Genomic DNA, 25,404 nt, shown 5'->3' with positions numbered 1-25,404 from the left:
GGTGCATGGCCAAATGGCCATGCACCCAACATTCTATACCCTGGCCACAACCACCGCAGCATATCACACCCATAGATGCAAACATTGCAACCATTGTTATGTCCGTGGACAGGGTGAAGATCCTAGGACACATTCAACTTGCCAGAGGACAATGCAAACAGCGTCCTCAGGACACCCCCATTTTCTTTATGTACGAACATTTCTGGACACCGCGATTGTTCTTAAAACATTTTCACCTTGCCAACGAACAATACAGACAACGTCTCCAGGACACCCCCTGCAAACATTCCAAGACCCCACGAGTGTTCTTAGAACACTTTCAAGTTGACACCGAATCCATTCTGTTTATTTACGAACATTCCATGAACAGCCGTGTTGTCCGCATGACAAATCGAACACAACAAAAGCGTCTAGCACATAAATAAAATACAACTTTGAACCTACCTCATACTCCCCCATGCTCCCCAAAGACTTCTACACACCAACACACTCTACTAAATACACATTTTGAACAAACTTTCACTGCGCTGTCCGCGGCAAATGCAAGATGGCGGGCGCGACAGAAAATCTGACGCGCATCACGCACCACGCCGCCCAATCAGCGAACACGTTGCATGTCCGCGGACATGACGCAAGCCGCTGGGCCAATCGGGGTGCTGTCCGCGGAGCGAACAGGGAAGTCTGTCCGCGAAGCGAACACAGATATCACTAATTTTTTTGCCTTACATTTTGGTCATTTTTTAAAAAACAACTGGACGGATTTACACCAAATTTGCAAAAGCACGCTTTCGGGACCAGGCCGCCGCTCCTGCAGCAAATTTGGTGTAAATTATGGCATTCAGTCTATGGGAAAAAGAAAAAGTTTTGGGACCCCCTATAACTTTTCCCCCCCTAGACGAATCCTCACCAAACTTTGCAGAAAAATTCAGAGTGGGCCATACACTTTTTTTGCAAAGTTTGGTGAGGATTCGTACAGGGGGAGCGAAGTTATAAGCCGCCCAAAAAGTGCTCTTCCTATGGAAACACCAACTTAACCATAACTACATGGCCGCTACCGCGGCCATGTAATATATATAACATTGAGCTGTTGCAGAGAAACCAGAAGTGATGTGGTCTGCATAATGTTACATTTTTTTAAAAAAATGTTTTAATTGTGTTTTGATTTCACATATGCTAACAGTTCAAGGAAAACTTTCACATAAAACATTAACATATTATATAAAGAAATGAAAAGAAAGACACAGTTAAAAACAGTTTGAGGTGAAAAGAGCTAGAATAAATTACTATCACCTTAAAGAAAGAATTAAGGTTAATAATTAAGGAGATTCTGCGCGTCCACTAAGGGTGAGCGTTATTGCTCAGAAGCTACTGCTGCTGGATTATTAACTGATCTAGATACATTGGGCCTCATTACGACCCTGTTGGTAGAGTGATAATGGCACCAGTAGTGCTGCCAGAGCCGTTATCACTCTACAGCCACATTACAACACTACAAGTTCTGCTCGCGGGGCCGCTCTGTACGCCTGGTCAGACCAGATGTGCAGAGCGGCACCCGCTAGCAGTACAGGATGGTAGCAACGGTCCCATTATTAATGGGGCCGTGGTTACCATCCTCCCTATTCCGATTGAGCCCTATGGGGGCTCAAATGGGAATGGGGACGTACCGGGTCCGGGTCCCGCATATGGGAATTACCGGGCCCGCAAAGGTCAGAATGTCTCGGTAATTTTCATTTTTCGGGATCCGGACCTGGACCCGAGTTTGGGGGTAGCCAAGCTGGTAAAAACTGCATGTCTATCTCCAAACTCGTAATGAGGCCCATTGATTATTATCAGATCGACTGTCTGATATGATAGGTTATTAACCCAGAGGTTTCTAAGTGCGGACCCGGGGATCAGACCTGTGCTGCTCTGTGTTGTTTTGCTTCCAAGGCGAGCACTTTGCTCCTGAGCTATCCTCCCGAGACAAACACAGTGTATCTCCAGGTGTTTTATTGTCTCAGGTGTTAGAGAGGTGCATAGCCTCCAGGTTCTGACTGGGAGATTTTACATAGTGGCAATTACTTCCAACGTCAGTGAGTTTCATTTTAAATCCCAGATATACCTCTTGGGGCATGAGTATTTACTTAAACATCGGGAGATACTGGCCCTTTTTCTATTCAGCGTTGCATATTCTTTAAAGAGGGTATACCGCAAGATCTTGGTAGTTTTTATCCAGTCCCAGTCAACCTATGTTTTGATATGTCCTTTGGAGTTTCCTGTAGCCCCTTAACTCTTGCATCATATTCAGCGAGAAGTTAACGTGTTTTTTGGAGATATGGAGTGATAACCCAACATGGTATTACCCAACAGCATTGTCATTGCTACTTAAATAATAACCAAACACATAGCATGTTTTCACTCCATAACCTTTTTATTGTAATATAGTTTGCGCATAACGTTTGTAGAACAATGATTTAATTCGGAAATAAAAAGCTCCTGTTTGAAAGATCACGTAAAATCCATATATTTATATGTATGGTTTCTAAATACATACACATTTATTTTACACGTTTTAATGAAACCATAAAGTTTAAATGAAATACATTCATAAAGATTGCAAAGATTAAAAATAAACGTTATTTGCAGAAGACTTTTTCATGTAGGCTCACTTGTGAGTTGGCTTCCTCACATGATCTAATTATGAGTACCCTGGCTCCATATGCCGTTCGTTCCATTAACTGCTGCTTAGAATTGCGTGCTCAGAAGCAGACTGCCCACTGCCAAAACGGGCGCCATTCCAAACTGAACCTGTACTACACGAGTCACCCTAAACTAAAATATTTATGGGATGATTGCTACTCTTAATACATTTTACTGTTTACTTGGTTGCTTGAAATGTATACATTATGTGTATCAAATTAACTTTTTGAAAGATGTGACCAAATTATTCTCAAATTCTTCATGATATTTTGCTGCCCATTGCCATTATTGTAAAAGACATACCGTTTGCGAAATGCTTGAAGCAAAGATAGAAGCAATTATGTATTTGTGTTATTTTAAAGACTTTTATAACATCATGGCATGGTATGTTTCAACATATGATTGCAACATATGATTGTTACCAACAGCAAGCAAACAAAGAGGACATGAAAACAGGTACTCTTGTCTTTTGAAGATTGTCATTCTGCCACGGTAGACATTAACAACATCTGTGGCTTCTTCCGAGTTGTTGTTTTTTCTGCTGTAAGTTTGACTGTCTTTTTGGACCATCCATGGATTGATTCTTCAAATGGCATGTATGGAGTCCTGGCATGGAAGAGTGAGGAAGATCCCGGTGTAACTTGATTTATCATGCAGTTTTTCAGATATTCATCAAACTAAGTTTCCGATGTTCTTCTACAAAAGTGATCACTGTGACCAAAGGCTGTCCTTTTCAAACGGTTTCGATTAAATAAATGGTCTGTGTGCTCCCAGGTCCACCTTGTTTTTTGTACTCCTGTAGGAAACAGAAGGAAATTATTTAACAGAACAATTCTCATTACATCAAGCAGACCGATTTTTGCATTTTGCTACTGACAAAGATTGCTCACTGTACTGTTTTTAAATGAAGATCTAAAATGGTTCGCCTCGCACACCTTCTGCTCCACGTTTGTTACTATCTGTATGCAAGCGCAAAGTGGTAAGGGGTAGCCATAGGTCGCTCAAAATTCCACGCCCAGCCCACGCATTTTGATGGCTGACTAATATTTGAGCTAGGCCAGAGAAATAGGAGCGGATGGCAGGACATCGATTACAACATGGAAAGTGCATTTCATCCGTGAGGTGCACTACTTTAATCATTTAATATGTGAACGTCTCCCTGCCATGCAGCAGAGCAGAGCAGAGCAAGCTCTCTGCACTAGGTCATTTCAAACACCTGATACTTTTTAAGAGCTCTTACGGTTTTCACATCAGCTTCTTTAGCATAACATTCTGCTACAATTGGAAATGTTTTTAAATTTGTTTCAACATGTGAATAGGTTCCTAAATTAGTTTCGTTCGTTCCATAACTTTATTTCGGCATCAAGCCATAAAGGTTTGCACATCAGATATAAAACATCAAATTATACAAATATAAAGCGTCACAATTAGATTACCCAGGAATGTTCAGTCAGATCAAGAACAGCATTGAGTTGGTGATAGTCTGAATGACACTAAGTTATGACTGGATTCATAACAAAAGTGACTTATAGTAAGGCATAATAATGGCGTAATGCTACTAATGGAATGTAAACCTTGCCATTCAGGGCCGAGGGGTATCACCGAAGGGCCTGCTCCCCAATGGAACAACATTTGTTCCTGAGAGCACATTTTCCCAGGGCAGGTAGCCAAGTTCTATTAGGCAGTTTGACTGTTGTTGTCAATTACATTTCAATATTGTATTTATTTATTGTTTATTTATACAGCGCTTATACACAAGTGAAGTGCTCCAGAGGGCTTCAAGGAGGGAAGGGAGCAAGGGAATACAGTAGTCATTCTTAGGCCTTGAGTTTCTGAATGATCTAAAAAAAAGTAACTAGCCTGCTAGGCCTGACAGCATTTTTCCTAGTGCAAGTGCATGAAGTATTTCAGGCGAACCAAACTAGGGAGGGAAGACAAAGGGGGGACAAGACAGAATTTAGAAGTGAAGCCCGGAATGAAGTAAAGGGCGGACGTGAACTCGCTGTTTAGAGGCCGTGGAGCTGTTCAAAATTCCTTTTGTCATTCCTTTAGTCATCCCGTGGCTGATACACTGTATCTACAACTGAGGAGAGACTGTGCGGGAAGCTTTTGACAAAACCTTTGTTTGCAGCGTTTGCAGCATTTTGAAAATCGGGAAATCCCGAGTGTGGGGCTGTGTCCCTTTAATTGCTGACTATTCCTGCTTCTGGAGATCAACTCACCACGTGACACATGACGTACGCAGGAACTGCGGCCAAAAACAACGACACATCGCCCTTGTGTGCCCATTTTGATGACACCCCGCTTTCAGAATCTGTCCTGGAATAATTCCGGAGGCTTGCACATGTTGTGGAAGAAACAGAGGACGGAGAAACCGGGCACCATTAACACAAACAAAGGGAAAACCCAAACAATGCTTGGTCCCCAATCTGGACAGAAGGTAGCAAACGAGTATCTAGGGGAAGAAGAAAAGCCAGGAAAAAAGAGGCAAAGAGAATAAGTACAACTGCGTTCCCAGTTGTCCTCAGAAAACATCAACGAAAGGCCCCTGTGAGAAAGCAAAAGGAGACAAATTTGTTAAGTGAAGAACAAATACAAAATAAAGTGAAGAAAGTTCCCCAGGAAGATCGATTGGAAAAAGTACCTAGTGGGGTAAACCTGGAAATGGCCACGGGGAGAAAGAACAAATCTATGGAATGTAGAGAAAAATCCATAATAATCACAGAGGAAGAAAACAAAAGGAGTACAGATGATGTAGTTCCAAGGATCAAAAAGCAAGAAATGAAACGTAAAAAGATCATGAAGACAAATGTAGGTTTACCAACAGTCCTCACAGAAGATCCACAGACCTTAAATATCGGGGCTATGACCCCCACAAGCCTTCCGGAAAAAACAGTAGGAAAAGGGCAAAAGCGGGACAAAAGCTGTTCCCCAAAAAAGGGACCACCATGAGCCCCGATATTCCTGGGAAAAGGGAGAATAGGTGCACCAAAAAAGGATACAGAACTCGGATTGGGCCCCTCCAAATGAAATTGCATCTATTTTTCTAAAAAGAGCTCCTCACGACAAAGTAACCACCTTCAAGCTGGTTGAAATTAAAACTGGCCAAGGCAAAACAAAAGAGTTAGCAGAGGAATGTGAAGAGCAAACGCAAGAAACTTTGAGTAAGGGTCTAATGGCGGAAAGCCCTCATCTCCAGGCATTGGCAGACAACTCAGAAGGTCAAGACTATGCTGTACCGAAACTATGGCTCAGGGCACTAAATAAAATCCCACAGCATAATTCCCTTTGCAGGAGGGCGATTCTGGGGTACTTTAGTAAAGTCCCAAATCTATACCTCTTTAGCTCAGGAGAAATGGAATATGTAAAATGTCCATGCAAAAGTAACACAAGACTGGCAGACGTGGGGTTTGCATCGCTAAAAGCATGGAATGCAATTAAAAGTAATAAAAAAGATCTGGAAAAAGTCAATTTACAGATTCTCGAAACTCTCCCGCTAGAGCTATTAAAAGCAAAAGGAAGCACAATCTCTGTTACGGAAGAGACAAACTCCAGAAAAACAGAATCTTTAAATCAGAAGTCTTGCCCAAACCCACAGGGGGACAATGGAGATATAAAAACCAACACGTTAGCGGTGTTGCCAGAGATCCTTACACAGGTGTTCCAAAGACTGGGCCTGGGGCATCAGAACCTTTAGGCAAGGTGAAATAAATATAACAAGCTGGAATACCCATGGCCCAAACACCTTCTCAAAGAACAGTATAAAGAAAACTCTCTTCTTTAATTCTGATATTATTCTGCTTCAAGAAACTTGGCACACCCACCCAATAGAAATAGAAGGCCTCTCAATCTTCACTATCCCGGCATTTCAAAAACTTAAAGGCCGCCCATCAGGAGGGTTACTAATTGGAATAAATAACTCATTGACTAAAGAAGTATTGCTCCTCCACAGATGGCATTCTCGCATGCAAAATAAGAGTACAAACAACAGAGGGAGTAGCAGATTTTTTAATAGTAAACGCCTATTGGAACCAAGCACAGATCAGCCTTCAAAATTTCCATCTGCTACTATCCACAGTACTTGAAAAGATTGCACTGTTTCATGGAGACGCCAAAGTGATCCTGGGTGGCGACCTGAATGCTCATTGTATAACAACACAGGACCCTAAGAACAACACAAGATGGGCAAAAAGATCAAACACAGGAACACAGTGGGTACATTATTTGAACTCATGGGGCCTTTATATGCTGAATGGGTCGGTAAAGGGAGACAGTCTATCAAAGCCAACTTGGTCGCAGGGCAAGTCCTTTTCCACTTTGGATTACTTCTTTGTCTCTAAAGACCTAGAAACAAAGGAAATATTAATGGAGATCGTAAGTGGAGAAGGGAGTGACCATGATCGGTTAAAAGCATGTATTCGGAACCCTACAAAAATAATAACGGACAAATATGCTCAGGCTCTCACTCTGAGAAAAGGAAAAGTGATATTGTCAAAATATAAGAGAGAGGGGAAAAAATTAAACGACAAACTGAACTGTATCCCATTGGAAGATCATCGAGAAAACTGCAGGCCGGAATATTTCAAATCATACATTTGGTCAGTCCATTTGCCAAATTCAGGATCCTCAAAGAAAGTTACGCAGCATCAACATGTATTTGATGAAGAAACTTGGGAACACAAAAAGCTCTACAGGAAAGAATGCAGACATCTAAAGAAAAATGTCAAAAACCAAATAGAGCTTAGAGCTGAATTGCAAAAGCTGAAAAGAAGATACAAGCAGTGGTCAAGGGCAAGGAAAGCACTGAGATTTCAACAGGACAACAAACAGATGCTCACAGCCTTATGTGAAAATAACACGCACAACTTTTGGTCAATTATAAATAAAGCATGGCTGAAATTTGGCAGCAACAGCATTCAATGTAATTTGGTGTCTGAAAAAAGATGGACAGACTACCTCACAAAAAACCTTAAGAACACAGAGGAAATCCCAGAAGAGGAACAAGAATCTGCAAAATGGGAGCTCAACTATGACATCAAGTTAATAGAAGAACTAATCTGGAGTGCCTCCAAGTCAAAAGCGGCAGGGCCTACTGGTCTGACCTATCAGGTATTAAAAAACAACATAAATACTTTACGATGCAATACTAGAATCGAGGAGTTTCCCTTCACCATGGAAGCAAGCAGTAGTTATACCATTTTTTAAGTGGGGCAATAGATTTCAACCAGAGAACTACAGGCCTATCGCCTTGCTTGATGTCGAAAGCAAAATATTTATGCGAATCCTCTTACAAGAACTAGAGGACTGGGTTAAACATCGAAAGTCCTGTCTAAATTTCAAACAGGTTTTAGACGCGGCATGTCCACTACGATTAATGGTTTAACGCTGAATCTTCTAGCCGAACATGCGAAACAGCAAGGAGAAGGTCCAATATATGGAGCCTGAATAGACTTTTCGAAAGCCTTTGACCTGGTAGTCAGAGAAAAACTATGGCAGAAACTAAGAGACTGGGGTCTACCGAGAAGGTTGCTAGCCATCTTAATCGAGCTAAATAGGGATACTTCCCTGATGGTAAGACTGGATGAGGCAGGCCATCTCACTAACACGATCAAAGTAGAACGAGGTGTGAGACAGAGATGTTTGGGAGCACCTTTCTTCTTCAATCTGTATTTGGTATTTGAGAGTAAGCTTCGCCCAAAGGCCGTATAGGGTTCGCAGGGTTAAACTCTGGAGCACATGTGGAGGACAATGTATCAACTGCTAGAATTTTCTGTTTTACTAACAACATTTTCAGTTATTATTTAGGAACAGGCGCTGGTGCAGAGTTCACTGACATGTCAAAGGTATAATGGGCCTCGAGGGTTGACATAGTCAGTGAATTCACTAAACACTATATTTAGAGTGAATTGTTTGCTGCGTAAGTCTGTTCCCACTTAAGACAGCTGAATCAAAAAATTGCAATTTAACAGGGTTAACACTCACGTTGGCTCTCACCTGGTTCCTATGTACCCAGACGCCAGGCTCCCGCGACCTGCACTGGAGTCCCCAGCAGATGTCAAGTGCCAGCAGATAACCCTTGTGTGGGAGCTAATCCTGTCAATGGGCAGTAAGCGGTAGATACAGGTGGCGTGCTAGTGCACAGGACGTGAACACCCAGCAGGCGCAGGCGCAAACGGCTGTGCCCTTTCCCCTGCGGGCTTCGCCCTTGCAGGTGGTGCTGGGGGGTTCTGCAGCTTTTGTCCAAGAGGGGGCAGGGCTCACAGAGGCGGCAGCACTAAAAGACTGGGCTGGGAACACCCAGCAGGCACAAACACCTGTGCCCTTTTACCCTCGCAGAGGGTTCTGCAGCTTTTGTCCAAGAGGGGCTGGGTCTTCACAGAGGCGGCAGCAACAACAGACTCGGTGGGGGACACCCAGCCGGCGGAAACACCCGCGCCCTTTCTCCCAGCTGGCTTCAATATGTGAGCTTTTTGGTCAGACTACACTGAGTAATAGAGTGGTCTGAGAGAGTTCTCAGTAAGCAGGACACCATGGGGCCTGATTTACAAAAATATTTTTAAATGGGAAAGTTCCATTGAAAACTATTTGTAAATAAGGCCTCAAGACTCCAGTCAAGTAAAATGGTGTGGGTCGCGCACAAAAAGGGAACATGATCCTCAAAAGCATCCTTTCTCCTCTTCTCTTCTACAAGCTATCCAAGTTCTCAACCACTGATCTACCATCACTTGGTGACAATTCCAATGTCTAATTCACACAACAGCAGTGATGAATACAGCACTTGAAATGGGGCACCACTCATGAAACAGAATATGTGCAAATTAAACTTAAATAACTATGCCTCATGAAGTGAACAATTTCAGCGCCAGAAAAAATCTGGACTAGATTAAATCTGCTAGTGTCCAATGAGAAGTATTTTGTATGTTTATGTGTGTTTATTTTTAGAACACGGATGTCGATTTCAATCACAAATAGCTCACAACAACATATTTACAGATGGTGTAGGTATTCCCACAAAAAGTGCCTGTACAATAGCATACACATAAAAACAAGTTGTGAGACAGTTTATGAGGGTGTAAACATTGTGGACATATAACAGGGACAAAAAAAGAAACAGAATAAAAAGGTGCTTAAAGAAACAGGTGACTTACAAAAGTAACATTAACCTACGGGAGCAAGTGCTAAAACACTTAAGAGGAGTACAATTTAAATATACAAAATATTAAGCGTCAGTGCAGTCATGTTAGGTAGGGAGGATGGGGAAGAGGGCAGGGGAGCTCCCTCTTTAGCAAGTAAGTGAAGTTTAGGCCAAGCACTTCACAGTTGAGCTGGCTTTGATTGTTATGGACAGTGGGTTTCAGTGGAGCATGGCAAATAGGGAGGAAGAGTAAAAGCAACCAGTGGCACAGAGAGGCTATCGCACAGTGAGCTTGATTGAAGTTGAGGGTCAGCTGGAACAAGATGGTGAGTAAACTGAGATACAAACAGACATGCACTGAGGAGCAAGGCCATTGATTGCTTTGTGGACTAGGAGAAGGGACCAGAAAAAGAGAGCGATTGTGCATGGAGAGCCAACAAGCATGTTGTCAGTTGGTAGAAGTGTTGGGGGATTTGGGTAGGTTGTAGAATGCGGGTAGCAAAGCTGAGGAGTTTTTCTAGAGGGTGGAAGGAGTAGAACGAAAAGCCATGGTTTAGTTTTGAGTAGTAGTCCAGTTTGCTTAGCACAAGAGTGGAGATTGGACTTTTTGTAGAGTGGTTAGTAAGAAAACGACACATTTTCTGAATATTGAGGAGGTTCATGCGCATTATTATTGTAGTGATGAATTATTGCAGTCGTTGGTCACTATCAGAGGAGCCCAAGATTGTGAAGCTTGAGTTAACGGAACGAAAAGGTCAGGAGAGAAGGAAATAGGAGAGGGGAGGGGAGAGATGGCATTGGAGCTAGGGGAAAAATTACTTCCATTTTGAAGAGTTCAGCATGAAGCAGCAGAGAGCCATCCAGTGGCGAAATTCAGTGAGACAGTTTGTAATCTGTTCTGTGATGGCTCAAGTGAATGATGGAAAGGAGACAAATATTTAATTGTCATCAGCAAAAGGATTATAGCGAAAGCCAAAATATAATTAAGTCTTTCTAGCTCAGAGGTATAGAGCGTGAAGTGCAGAGGTAAGGACTGATCCTTGGGGTATGCTGACTGGGAGAGGGGTGGGGTCAGAAATTTGCAAGCACCAAAAGATTTTAAAGGATTTAAAGGCATGAGGCAATTCCTGCAAGAGCAGATTATTTGCGAAACCCAAAGGCCTTGAGAGTGAGCAGGAGAGAGGAGTGGTTGGCAGTGTCAAAATCAGCAGTAATGTGTATAGAAGAGAGTTTTGGTGTGGTGAGCTTTAGAGAAACAATTGAAGACATGAATGAGTGCAGTCTGGGTGGACTATCTACTACTGAAGCCAGATTAAAGTGGATCTTCATAGCCATTATCACATGGTACTTAAAGATCCGTCAGAAGACCACCTGCTCAAGCACTTTAAATAATGGGGAAGGGGAGAATCTGGACGATTGTTTGCTGGGATTTTTGGGTCAGGTGATGGTTTCTTTACCAGCGGTAACACAGGGGAGAGTCCAGCAGAGAGAGATGTGAGGGTATTAGCTTTTTGGGGTAGGAGGTTTCGGCAGAGTCCTGTGCAGAGGTTAGGGGAGCCATGGAATCTATGTAGGCTAGGAGTGGCAAAGGTGTCCGTATTTTGCATCAGGGTGGTAGGTCATGGTGCATTCTTGTTTTGAGGGTCTGAATTGTAGATGTGATAGATGTGATTGAAGGCTGAGGAGGGGACAGGAAGATGTGAATTTTCAAGGATAGTATTTGTCAAAGAAATGCAGCAAAGCCAGAAATTATATTGTTCGGTCCAAAGAATAAAATGTCACAGGAAAGACAAAATCCCCCTCCACTGATTTTAGGTGAACAATTGCAGCATTCCAAAAAAGTAAAAAACCTAGGCTGCTGGTGGCAGGAGAATTTGGGAAGTGAGAGTCAGGTGGGAGCAAAGGTAAAAACAGTCAATTTTGCACTACGATCTGTATGGAGTCTACTAGCTTATATTCCAATGGAAGATAGGGCAGCTGTGGCGGGGGCAATGACTAACCCCCACTTGGACTACTGCAACAGTTTGTTAGCGGGAATCCCTCAAAAACAAATAGATAGACTCCAAAGAGCACAAAACACAGCAGTTAGAGTAATCGGGAACCTTAGAAAAAGGGATCATGTTTCATCAATGCAGAGATCCATCCACTTGTCGATGGTGGAGGATAGAATTAAGTTTAAGACGGCATGCCTAGCTTTTAAATTTTTGAAAGGGCTTACACCCGTGTATTTGGCTGATAAGATTACGCCATATCATCCCAAAAGGAACCTACGCTCAGAGGATAAACTCCTGATCTGTACTCCTCAAACTAAATGTGTATCAAGAGGAGACAGAAGCTTCAGAGCCTTCGGCCCTAAAGTTTGGAATGAACGTCCACTGGAAATCGGAACGTGTGGAACGTTGGACATCTTAAGGAAGACATTGAAAACTTTCCTATTTAAATAAAGGAGCAAAGTGGTGGAATTAGAACTCAACCATTTGCTCTTCCTCTTTGTTTCATGGTCCTGGCCTTAGTTGTCATCTGCGCCCAAATACGGTCCTCTCTGTCTGGTGCACATTATAAATCCTTCAAAATCAAAATCAAATGGAACCATAAGGGCAAGGGAAAGTCAGAGAAAGTATGGTCAATGCAAGATACATGAAAAGGGGAAAGAGACAAGAAAGAAGCACTCAAATCATCAAGGTAAGGGGTAAGGGAGTCCTGCCTGAATTACTTTTAGTCATTCAAGAGGAGAGATGAGTAGAAGATGGATGGACTGAGATGTTACAGTAAACAATAGTGATAAGAACGAGAGGGGTCAATGAAGAGGTCAGACAAGGAGAGTTCATTAGAGAGAAAGACATAGTCAAGAGAGTTCCCATCAGAATGAGTAGGCTTGTCATGCAGGGAGTAGTGGCAGTGGTCATATAGGAGGGATTTAAGTTCAAGGCAGGCACTGCAGAGGGCCTGGGGAGGTTAAAGTCCCCCAGCATGACAATTGGGATGTCAGTAGGAAGTGACTCAAGTAGCAGGGTCAGATCAGGGAAGAAGGAGTTGAGATGGGATGGGGTTCAATAGAGAGCCGGAGTAGTGAGAGGTGAAGGAGGGAGGAGTTGAATAGTGGCACACTCAAAAGAGGACGTTTTGATGTTAGATGTGGCTAAAGGGGCAGTGTTGTGTGCCTTATTGATAAGGAACCCCACACCGCTGCCCTTCCCAACAGGTCTGCTAGAGTGTGAGAAGATACCAGAGTCAGTGTCAGGAACTGCTATTATTGCATGGTCGTGAGGAGAGATCAAGGTTTCTGAGATAGCAAGAAGTGAAAGTTGAGGGTGATAAGAGTCAAAGTGGTCACTGATGTAGGAAGGCTTGCTGCAGAGGGGCTGTGCATTCCAGAGTCCAAATCAAAGTGGGATAGAGGAAGGGGTGAGGAGCAGAAGTGTCGTAGGTGAAGGGGATAGGTAAAGTTGAATATCTTGGGACCACAGGAACGTCTTATTTGAGGGGCGCGGGTGCAGGGGGGAAGAGGAAGAAGATGACGCTGTAAAGTGATGCAGAGCTTAGATCAAGTTGAGGCTTGTATGTTGTTTGTTATTTATTGTTTGTATTTTAATTCATAGTGCCTTGCTACTGGTATTAACAGCAATTTGTAGAGCACAATAAATACCTTTACTACTAGGCTGAATGCTGTGAGAAAGTGTTTAAAAAATAGGCAAGTGAAGACAACAAAGAAAGCACACAGCCAAGGAAGATGGTGGGTAGGTGTGTGAGCAGTAAGGGACCGGGTGGATGGCTGGCTGTGAAGAAGCAAGTGAACTTTCTGAGTTGGGCTAGAATGGGGCCATAGGTAACCAAATGTCAATTTCTTTTAAATAAGTGTTTCTTAGTAACCCAGGAGTGTTTGAGTTAAGAAAGTAACAAAGAGATGAGTCTTTCCAAGATGCTACTGAAACAGTTGTGCTTGTTAACATATTTAACAATGGTTTGTTGGATAACATTCAGAATGCATGCATTCCTAGAAAATAATATCACATTTGCTGTTATTGAAAAATTGTGTGTATGAACATAATGCCACCCTTAAAATATAGTCTTGGCAGATTGGGTTGGTAAATCAATTTCACTAACCTAATTAGTCCATAGGCGCAATGTCATCAGCAGGTTGAATCCAATGCTCTTCAAGAAGATGATTTTCAATCCCAGTACTGTGAGTGACAGGGTATTCAGTTGTTCATCTGTAAGAGACAGGACAGATGAAAAAATCCATCTATGACTCTTTGAGAACATTATTTCATCTTCATTCACATTCCTGCATCCCATACCTTTAGACGCATTCTCTGTAAGGCAAGTCTTAAGCTACTTTAGCGGTTAACTTATATTTTAAGAATTCCACCTGTTTCGCCTGTCTTGATTACCAACCCTCCTTGGATATATATCTAGCTCAGTACCCTAAAGTGACTGGACAACCATTGATATTTCACTCTGCAATGGAATAATTATGCTCTCAAACTGTCCTCATGCGATAGTCATCTTATTGGGATTCCACCTAACGCTGGAGAGAGGGAGGGATAGCTGTTCTATCTTTTAATGGATTTAGGTCATTTGTAAGGCTAATTATGATTTGGTAAAATGACCCTTTCACTGCCTGCCCCCGTGGGTCTATTGTACTATATCCATGGTCAAACTAACTCTCCAGATGCCAGGGTCGTGGAGCTTATACAGAGTCCCCAATCCGCAATTTAACACTTGCAAACATGTCCTAAAGGAAAAAAAGGACAACTTTATTGGAACCTATATACATACAGCAAACGGACACTCAAAGTGTTAACAGATCCCATCTGGCCTTCTGAAACTCACAGCCCATCTGTGTCTTTAGCGAATGGAGGCACATTGTTCAAAATGTAAATGTGGTGACATGACAAATCATCGGACGTGGAGGCTGGAAGACAAACAGAGAACCACTGGAGAGTCGAAGTGGAAGGAGTAAATAGCGACCAGTTATGCCGATACCTATACTCTTTGTAAACGTGAATAAGTATAAAGTAATCCTACCTCTACAGTGTCCTGCACATCACTGCAAGTTGGTGATGAGGGACTTGAAACCCTTGCCCAAGGAGCTCTGCGGAAAACAAGTTGATGGTTGTGAAAACTTCCCAGCAGAGGCACATGTTGCACGACAGGCATGGGAAGTCCCAGATAATGCCATTAACGGGGATGTTTTGATATCCCCAGCCGACGCTTTCCGAATCTGTGCCCATGCGCACTAGAGAGTGTGTGAGCATGTTGTGGAAGACATTGTTGTGAAGATGCTGAAAAACATTGCTTAGCAATGGTGCACCACGAGTTGGACTTTGCTGGCGACTTTGCACTCAACACTACATACGCATATGTAATGAATCTCCTGTACTCATACATTGTTTTTGGAATAAGGACTCCCTCAACCCCGAGCTGCAGCTTGGAAGGCTGTGTGAGCGGTGCTGAAATGAAGCATTACATTTGCCCTGCTGGGCCGTTACCTGATAATGGATTAAACAAAGTGTCTGCACTGGTTGCACTGCTCCTGAGTGTGCCTAAGCAATATACTGTGGCCAAACGTTTTACCTTCTACCTGTAATGTCAATAAATAAATAAGAGACTTCTCTCACAGTAAATAAATAAGGGACTGCTTTTACAATAAATAAGAATGCTGCTACCTGTTAAAATTGATGTGGCAGGATTGTTATTCTATGTTATGTTATGAAATGCTATGCTATTGTATGCTACATTAGGCTCTCTCATACATTTAGGCCTCAGATCCTCCATGTTGCCTTTCCCTCTGTTTCTCTCTGCCTCCCTCTGCTCTCCGCTCCTCTGCACGGCCAAACCCCTCCTGGTGCTGATTAGACCAAGACCCCGTAACAAGGCAGAGGAACACGTCAGAACGTCTCTTCCGTTTGCTTTCTCTAAATATATCATGAGCACCATATATGGTAGATAACAATAGTGTTTCTGCAAATACTGCTTATCCATACGACAACACAATGTACCCAGCCCATGTCACTGCAAGGCTTCATCACAAGGTCACAAATGAGATGTTGACAGCTATTGCCAAATGTCTGCAATTTCATGCCAAATACCTCCCACCATTGTGCAAATCCTTTATTATCTAAGTGATTGCACAGGATATGCTATGTAACCTGCACTTTGAAGGCTGTCCTTTCAGAGCTCCCAAGGCCGACTTCCTGCCACTTGTCCTGTTGTACTTTCCTGCTTATCAGCTGATCACTCTGTATGCTGCATATTTTCTATCTAATACAAGAAGCTCGGTTTACCCATCAGTCTGTGTCTAATATTCTTATTTTCTGCAAGCCAAAGCTGGGGAGGGCCACTTTGGCTACCACAGATGGTGCCCATGACTCTGGCCTACCTGCACTAAGGTTCTCTGTGGGCTACCTTCGACCACAACCGCACAGCCAAGTACACACCAAGGTCCTCACCATACCAGAGGTTGCTTTTATAAGCGTGGCACATCTGCTGACTGCGAAGTTGCTAAATCTGTGGTGGGGGTCGAGAGTTGAGCCATGGAGGATCACCAGTGCAGCGCACGGCTGTGAATCTGATCCCCTTGGGCTTAACAGTAAATACAACCTTCCTGCTGCTTATTCTCTCACTCTGTTTTTTTCTGCATTTCACCATGTGTTGACAAAATGTTTATTTTTTTAATTTTAATTTTTATTTTATTTAGTTAAATTTATATAGCGCACATCGGCCCTGGGGCATCGTGGCGCTTGTTACAGAAGGCTTACAGCTTGCAATTTAAACCTTCAGCACTTCGTCAACATTCCCAAGGAGTAGACAACGGTGCACGTTCCTTGGTTACAGTGGAACATTGAAATCGAAGAGAATGAAGTCAAGCAGTTTCATCATAAACAGATTAATTGAACAGAGTGGTTTTCAACATTTTTCAAAAGACAGTATATGATTTTTCATTTCTGAGAGTAGTGGAAAGGGCATTCCAGTTCTTAGGTGCTAAGTGTTGGAAGCTGGCACCACCTGCTTTGGCTCTTTTAAATGAGGGGACACAGATCTGGTTGGTGAGATGAGTTCTCTTGGGTCTAGAAGAAGTGCACGGGATGATCCTTTCGGATAGGTAGCGAGGGGCGTTGAGTGACAGGCATTTGTGTGTAATTGCCAGTGTTTTGAACAGAATACGCTCTTTGACTGGCAGCCAGTGAGCATCTTTCCTAGCTTGGGATTTGTGTTCCCTTTTGGGAATGCTCAATGCAGCTCTTAAGGCATTGTTTTGAGTTACTTGTAGATATTTTTTGCAGATGTGCCCATAAATAGGGCATTGCAGTAGTCAAGTTTAGTGGAGCTTGTGGCTCTGGCAATCGATAGGCAGTTTTGTGTTGATAGGAAAGGTTTCACTGCATTAATGATTTTTGTGGTGAGTGCAACGGACGAGGCTATAGCATTGACCTTGTGTTTTTACTGCTGAGGATACTTTGATGGTGGTGTTGTCGACTGTGAATGTGCTGTATTGTGGCGAAAGTTTGTTGAGGGTTTCTTTCGTGCCAAACACAAGGATCTCTGTTTCATCCCCATTGAGACAGAGACCATTGGCTGCCATCCAAGTTGATTTGCCATGTCATTTATGCACTGCCTCTCTATCTACACCCTCTGGTATATTTTGTGTTTGTCTGTAACTGGGTAGATTGCTGCACTGAAGATATTTTTAGCTCTGTCCATCACATTCATTGTGTCTGTCTTGCTTCTGTCTGTCTGTCTTGGTTCTATGCACTGTTTGCTGGCTCCAGTTTAGAGATATGCTTAAAAACGGAGTACCCATGACGAAATTAGTGTTGCAGGCTTTCCTGTGGCTTGGCCTTTTTTGCCATCTCTGAGGGACCATTAGGGTTACAAATCGGTGTACAGGGATATTGGCAGACAAGTTCAAAACAAAGAGTTAGATTTCCCATATTTAATGAAGAAGGTCCCTTTCGTCGCAGAAGCACTGGCAGGGGGCCACCGCCCACCACTCCCCCTCTTCCCTTTGTCAGAGAAGCTCCATGCAGACGCAGAAAGCACTAGCAGGGTTCCTGCCACAGCCCACGTCAAAGCCAATGTTTTCACCAAACATAAAACAAATATAAAGACAAGCACTGAACTACAAATCGTAGTCCTTCTGTAGTTCTTTTCAGTAGTTTTAATCTGGGTATGTAGTTCATTGACTCCCGCTCTTCCCTCAGTGAAGATCTGCACATTTTAGAGGGCCTTTCTTGCAAACAGCTTGTATGTGTTGTTACTGTCCATTTGTCATGTTATGTTAAAAAGGCTTCTGCTGATGTTTTTTTTCTACGCAATTTTGCCAGTGATGTTTTGATTTCTATTTTTGCTTTGTCATGTTAGGTTTAACCATTTATGTTGCTGTTTGGTTTGCAGTTCACTTTGTTTTAAGATGATGTTTTGATCCTCATTACATTTTCTTGTGATTCAGGCCTACGGCCCCCGTGTGACGTCTCAGTCTATTTCTGGTTTGCAAACTATTGGGACATGCTACTGTATCTAAATTCAGTGGGTCACTCTGCCTGTGGTTAATGTGTGCCACCATATAGCCATCATTTGCAACCTGTGTGCGTGTCCAGATTGGGGGTCCAGGTATGTTGTTGCATGGCCCCCAGGATTGGTTGCAAGTTCCAATGCATTTGCCCCTTGTTGTCTATTAAGAGTTCTTTCTCAGCGTGCCATCGCTGTAAGAGTGTTATACATTCCTGGGGTTGCCATTTCTATGGTCACATCTGATTCTGGTGCCTCGTGTTTGTACTCCGCTGCCGTGTTAATTTTAACTTTCTCCACGCCGTGGCTTTCCTTTGCCACTCAATTAGAGGGTTACAGTGGTACACCATTACCACACATATCCTTGACCTACGCCAGACATCTTTAAATTGCTGCCTGTAGGCCTGCCTTGTTTTGAGGATTTCCATATTCTCTTGGGGTTACTTGTCATTGTGATTTTGGTTGCTGAATTGACTTCGTATTTTATTTCGTGATTTATTGTGGGCATTGTCAAGATTGTTTTGCTACTATTCACCAGTGCCTTGTCCATGGTACAATACAGAGAACTTAGTGCACAGACATAGATACATGCCTTGCTACCATGCTTGGGGGAGGACTTGATTAGCAAGTAAAAAATGTGATCATAACTACACATTTTTTGTGATTGTACCCCCTTCATTGCTTTATTTACTACACGCCTGCATCTCCGTGGCTTCCAACAATACGGCTGAATGTTTCAAAGTCTGTAAGGAGCTGACCAACCCTACTGCAGCCTCATCCTTAATTGCACCCACCCAGGCCCTTTGCGGGGCCCTGGCTGCACACTTCACCGCCAAAAAACAGGACATCCTTTCCTCTCTCTCTCTCTCTCTCTCTCTCTCTCTCTCTCTCTCACTCTCTCTCTCTCTCTCCCATACACCCACTCATGCACCATCACCTCCTAGGCCCCCCTAGGCCACCTCCAACTCTCTCCCCCTTCTCTCCTCCTTCCCTGTCGCAACTGAGGAGGTTTCTAGACAAGTCCGGTCTATGAAAGCCTCCTCCAAACAGGTAGGCCCTTGCCCCTCCAAAACCATCAAGGGCCAGCCTGGGAAGACCTCTGCAACCTCTCCTTCACCACTGGAGTCTTTCCCACTTCTCTCAAGCACTCTCTTGTGCACCCTCTGCTCAAAAGAACTTTTGCCGACCCTTCCATTCCCGGCTAACTATCGCCCGATCTCTATCACTCCTCTCCTGGGCAAATTCCTGGAGAAGTTGGCTATCTCTCAGTTTACCATCCACACTGAATCTGTTGGTTGTCTTCATGACCATCATTCTGCCTGTAGAGCATCCAGAGGCACCAAAACTGCTCTTCTGAACACCTGTGAAGACCTGCTCTCAAACCTTGACTCCAACTCTCCCTCTGTCCTCATTCTCCTTGACCTCTCCTCTGCTTTTGATACAATAAACTACAACATCCTTATATCCTATCTCCGTGATATCCTAGGCATCACAGATCAGGCACTGGCGTGGCTTGCGTCCTTTCATTCTGATCATCCTTCACAGGTGGAACTTGGGTCCTTTCTCTGCACCATTACCCTCTCTACTTTTGGTGTCCCCCAGGGATCTAATCTATCCCCCTGGTACTTCAATGTCTGCAGGGCCCCTTTGGCCCGCAATATCTCTGCTTTTACCTCCAACTTTCAGTACTATGCGGATGACATACAGATCTCTTTCAGGCTACCCTCAGCCTAATCCTCCTCCTCGCTCATTCCTGACTGTCTGCAATTTAGCCCTCATGTGCTGCTAACAACCTCCACCTGAATGCCAGCAAGACAGTGATCATCCTCATTGGGATTCTCGCTCCCACTTTCACTCTGGCTGGCTTCCCTTGGTCCTGTGCCCCCACCCCCCAGTGAGGCAAAAAATCTGGGGGTCATCTTCGACTCTCTCCTTCTCTTCTCACATCCCAGACATGTCCAAAAAGTCCCATAGCAGCTGCACCTCCTAAGAGGTATTCTGCCTTTTCTAACCTTCCCCCAGAAGCTCTTTCTCTCCAGAGCCCTGGTTGTCTCTAGGCTTGACTACTGCAACAATCTCTTTCTCAATCTTCTTACTTCTACTCTCCAACCTCTTCAACTTATAAAGAACAGAAATGTGAGACTTATCCTTGGCCTCAAGCCTAGGGACCACATCTCTCCAGTGCTGAAATCTCTCCACTAGCTCCCTGTGGCTGCAGGGATCAAGTTCAAGACCCTCTGCATAGTCCACAAGGCATTCTAGGGCCAGGCCCTTATTATCTACAATGCTCTCTTCCCAAATACTCTCCTTCTAGAGCCCTCCGCTCGGCCTCCTCAAACTCTCTGTGGGTGAGCCATTTCTCCAAACATAGATTTGGGGGTAGATCCCTATCCTCTGCAGGTGCCTCCCTCTGGAACAACCTACCTACCTGTCTGTGTCTTGAGCCAGACCTCCTCAAGTTCCGGAAACTCCTCAAGAACTTCCCCTTCTCTTGCTCTTTCTCACTCCCTCGCTCCTGCTAACCTCCTTCTCTTCACTTGTTTTCCTCCCTCTTTCTCTCCCCCACCTGCTCAGTTAGCTGACTGGTCACGTGGTGTACCTCCAGAACCTCACAGGTCCCAGGCTCCCCCACCAGTCCTGCACTTGCCTCTGGGCCCCTGCACTCTGCCTGGCACTACTGCATGATGCTCCATGATAGGGGCAACCACTCTGTACTTAACCCTGGCCCCTGCTGGACTGGGCGCACTTCTCCCCCTCCCTTGCACTTGCTGTTCGTGCACTTACTCGACCTTGAATGTTCTAGGCCTAGATAGTCTGTCTGTTCAGTCCTCCCTCTATCTCCCCCCACCCAGCTTGGTCATGCTTGAATTACTCATGCATAGGCACATTGGATGACCAACCACCAAGCAATCTGCAATGTTTGCCAGACCAGTAATGTAGTTTATTGATCTGTATGTCCCCCACCCTTTTTCTCCCCTCACCCTTTGTCAAGCACTTCACTAGTTGATATGCATCTGGCCTAGTATGCTAGTTATTGTTGTTAGGTCATTCAGCATCTTCAAGGCCTAAGAATGATGACTGTATTCTCTTGTTCCCTTCTCGCCTTGTAGCGCTTTGAAGCACTTCACATGTGTATGAGTGCTTTACAAATAAACAATTACATTATAACACTCAGATCCTTGCAGTCTATATCTGTGTTCTTATTTAATCTAAAGAGGCGATGCTGATGGAACTTGGTGATTCAAGAGTTAAGTACCAAATGTTATTGCTGTACTACACCTGAAGTGGTTCCTCTAGAACATCTGGTGTCTTACTTTATCTTTATAATCTGTAACCTCTAACAAATCTTAGCTTGATCCTGTCTCCCCTTCTGTACCACCTCTCCAGTTTTGTCTTTACGCTCTCACCACTGGTAAATACCAATTGCTGGGAGGTTGTTTGCATCACCCCCCTTGGCCTGCACTGCCTGCAGGCCCAACTCCCTACGTGACTTCCGCTCCTTAAATTCTTAGACTTAGCGATGGGCTCTGAGCTATCCACAACAACACTTACACCTGCAGTAGCGACCAATGCCTTCTTCATGTTTTCAACATATGGGGCGTTCACGTGTATATATTTAAAAGATTGGAATTTGTTGACACAGTCTAAGGTGCCTGATGGTCATTGGTCAGCCTATTTCACCTGGTACAATGCATTGATGATGATCAATGCAATGCATTGATCAGATTAAGTGTCAGTCAGACTAGATCCCTTAGGAACTCTCAGGCTAGGTTGGAGAAAGAATTAGAACAATACAAGCACTCATCCTAGGCTAGCCGGCTGGCCAAAGACACTAAACTAACTAAACACACTCGCAAAACAGACCTCTACCCAAGTGTTTCTGTAGACACTGTTAAAGACTCCCCCCACCTGTTGACCTGTTAGACAAACTACCTCCTCTATCGCTTCTCCCGAGGGCCCGCACACCACCTACTCCACACCAGAGGTACCCACCACCCCCATGCCAAAGCTAGCTGCCATGCCACCCCAGCCACAGCCACCTTCAACCACACCCCGGAGCCCTCCTCTGGTTCCCACACTAGCCCCTGCTACCTAATCACCACCTCACTTTTTACATTCTTTCACCAGAGCCAAACCTCTAGCTTACTCCATGCCCATTGCTCCCACCCAACATAGCTGCAGCCACAGCCTGGAACACATGTGGACCACTGACTACTTACAAAAATCTCTCGCTGCAGGAGACCCAGGCTCACCACTGTACAAGGCATTGCAAGAACTAACTAGATAAGAACTCAAATTGTCCCATGCCTCCATGTCTACACCCCCGGCACAGCACGCTATGGATGACTCATCATCCGTCACTGCTGCCTCCACCCTTATGCCTATGCGCACCTACCCTCAGCACAATACTGATGCTGTACCTATGACAAATCACACTCCCTGGAGCTCCACTGACTTATTCCATATGACACAACAATACCCCACGTTGCCTGACAACCCCACTGCTTTCATGGAACATTTGAATACAGTGATTGCCTGTTATGATCCCACCTTTGGGGACCTGAAACAACTGCTACGAGCTGTGCTCAAAGACACCCTATACAAACAAATTATGGACAAACTGCTATGGCCTGACACACTGGTGGAAGGTGAGGCTTTGACTGCTTATATTACAGCACTTACCACCCTCAACAAAGAAAAATAACTGGTCAAATCTGATCAGTAAAAAATAGCAGCCTGAATCTCCCTCAGACTATCGATCTAGACTGACTGACTGTTTTACTAAATAATGCAGTATTGCAAATGCTGGAGAACAAGCTAAACCTGCATTAGTTTCTCATTGTGTGAATGGTCTCCTTACTGAGATTTCAAACAATATTCAAAATGTTCAGATTGGGTGGCAAGCTGAATCTATTGAAAAAGCACTGTAAGCAGCTCAGCATTTCTTTGACAAGCTCAAATGCCGGGAGCAAAATGGTGCTATCCGCCTCATGGCTTTGCAGATGTAGCATGCACAACAAAAGACTGCCTCTGGGGGCCGGGGATACCCGGGTACCTCACGTCAGCCCTATGCACAACAGAATCCACTGTCCCCTTTTCACCAGAGACACTGGCCTCAACAGACTTTTGCACACCCATTTCTGCTTGCCCAAAAGCCTCTGCAGATAGTGTAAATCGAGAGGCCATCTCATCCAGCAATGCTGTCAACTATTTTCCTCCCAGTGGACAGGTCTGGCCCCTATCTCAAATGCGACATCCAAGGAAAAGGGTGAATTCTTTAATTTGCACAGGTGCCAGGCATTCCACGCTGCAAGCTGCTCAATTTCCAAATGTTAATGTTTCAAAAGAAATTGTCTATGCTGTTGGGATATCTGGCACCACTATTCCACACCCGGTATCAAATGAATTGTCTGTTTCTATTGGTCCCATCACTGAACATCATGCCTTTCTGTTGAGCCCTTGTTCACCTGCAAATCTGCTGGGTATTTATCTGCAGTGCAATATTCATTGCACCATATATTGTTCTCATGATGGTATTTATCTGGAGGTTCCACAATCTAGGCAAACTGAATGTTTGTTTCTCCTCCAATAACCCACTCACCCGGAGCTTCCTATAGAGCCTGTTTCATACCTTGCACCCACACAAGCTACACAAGTACAACACCTTATCGAGTCATTGCCAGTTGCCCTCTGGGTAGCACATGCCAATGATGTAGGCCACATACTCTCTGCTAAACCTGTTCACATCACTCTCAATCTGGAAGTCCCTCTCCCACGTGTGTCCCAGTACAGAATATCCCCTAAAGCAGAGAATGCAGTATCAAGCCTTTTATTTCTCCCCTCATTGATCAGGGCATCGTCTACTACACCACTAGCCCTTGCAATACTCTGTTGCTCCCAATTGAGAAAAAAGGCACAGGGAAATTCTGTTTTGCTCACAATTTGTGTGCCCCTAATAAGGTGGTAATACCCTCACATCCGGTGGTGCCAGATCTCCTGACCATTCTGTCCTGTATCTAGGAGTGCTGTGAATGCCTGGGACCACTGTGGTCTGTGATTGATCCATGTATGGAGTGTGTGTTTGTGAGCAGATCTCCCACTGGGTCCTCTTCGTTTTGACGCAAAGGAGAATCTGGATAAGAGGAGGCCCCAAACAACCATGCCATGTCGATCTCTGGAGTTCTCACTGAACGAAGGATAGGATCCAAGTATCCTGAAACTACAAAGCTGAGTCGAGGAACCGCTGGTGACTCACTGGAAGGTTTGGCACCCTGAGCCCGCTGTCGTCTGGTGGGACCCCTCTGCATCTGGTGATCCTAGAAGGTCTGCGAAGAGGCTTCGACCCATTAGAATAGACTAGTGGGACCAACTATTCTCGGCACCTTCATCAAAGCCTGCAAGTAAGCTTTCTCAGAAGTGTCCCTGGGCCAGCCAGTGGACTGACCAGCTTACCCAGGTCTTTTGCTCTGTCACCGCCGCTTTTTCAAGGAGGCCTTCGAAACTTGGTATACTGCTAGCTCTCTGTCCAGGGCACCCTCACACCAAATTTCGTGCACTTGGCATTCCCAGGTCTGAAGTGAGATGAGTGCGCCAGGACCGGAGTAAACGCAGTTACCGTGTCGCTCAGCCACGTCAACAATCTTTGCAGGTGCACTGCATTTGTGACCCTCTTGCCCCTGAAGCCTGCTGCAGTGAAACTGGCCTGATCCATCCATCAGGAGCGGAGAAATCACCACTGTCCCATTTGGGAATCATCGCTGTATCTTCGGAATTGAAAGCCGCAGAGACGTCCTTTTTGTTGCATTTGAACCTGCAACCGCAGTGGACTTGACTGGCAAAGTTTGGTCCGGAGTGTGCCTGGGGCAGGTGAGTAATCATACCCCCTAACGGGTGGCCCCTAGCGCTTCGATCTATTTTTACGCATGAGTGGCCCCTTTGGGCCCCTCACCTTTCCACTGCTAGTGCAACTAGCGAACTATTCCTGAACCTTGGAACTGTCTCTGCCTTCAGGTGGTGGTCCTCCATGAATAGTGGGAATCTATTCTTCATTGCCTCACCCATCTTCCTGAGCTGCTAGA

At 44.4% G+C, this 25,404-nt stretch overlaps 1 gene segment (V, D, J or C); it reads right to left on the bottom strand.

Moving 5' to 3' along the window:
* Nucleotides 1-2,388: 2,388 nt before the first annotated feature.
* The window catches only part of LOC138521168 (T-cell receptor alpha chain constant-like), a 155,020-nt gene continuing 132,004 nt past the window's right edge, over nt 2,389-25,404 (bottom strand). The window contains 2 exon segments of the C gene segment in view: nt 2,389-3,475; nt 13,919-14,025. Coding sequence covers nt 13,919-14,025 — 107 coding nt within the window.

The sequence above is a fragment of the Ambystoma mexicanum genome, chromosome 13, assembly GCF_040938575.1.
Source record: "Ambystoma mexicanum isolate Mex_15411 chromosome 13, UKY_AmexF1_1, whole genome shotgun sequence".
Taxonomy (NCBI): domain Eukaryota; kingdom Metazoa; phylum Chordata; class Amphibia; order Caudata; family Ambystomatidae; genus Ambystoma; species Ambystoma mexicanum.
This window is presented reverse-complemented; position numbering and strand designations above follow the sequence as displayed.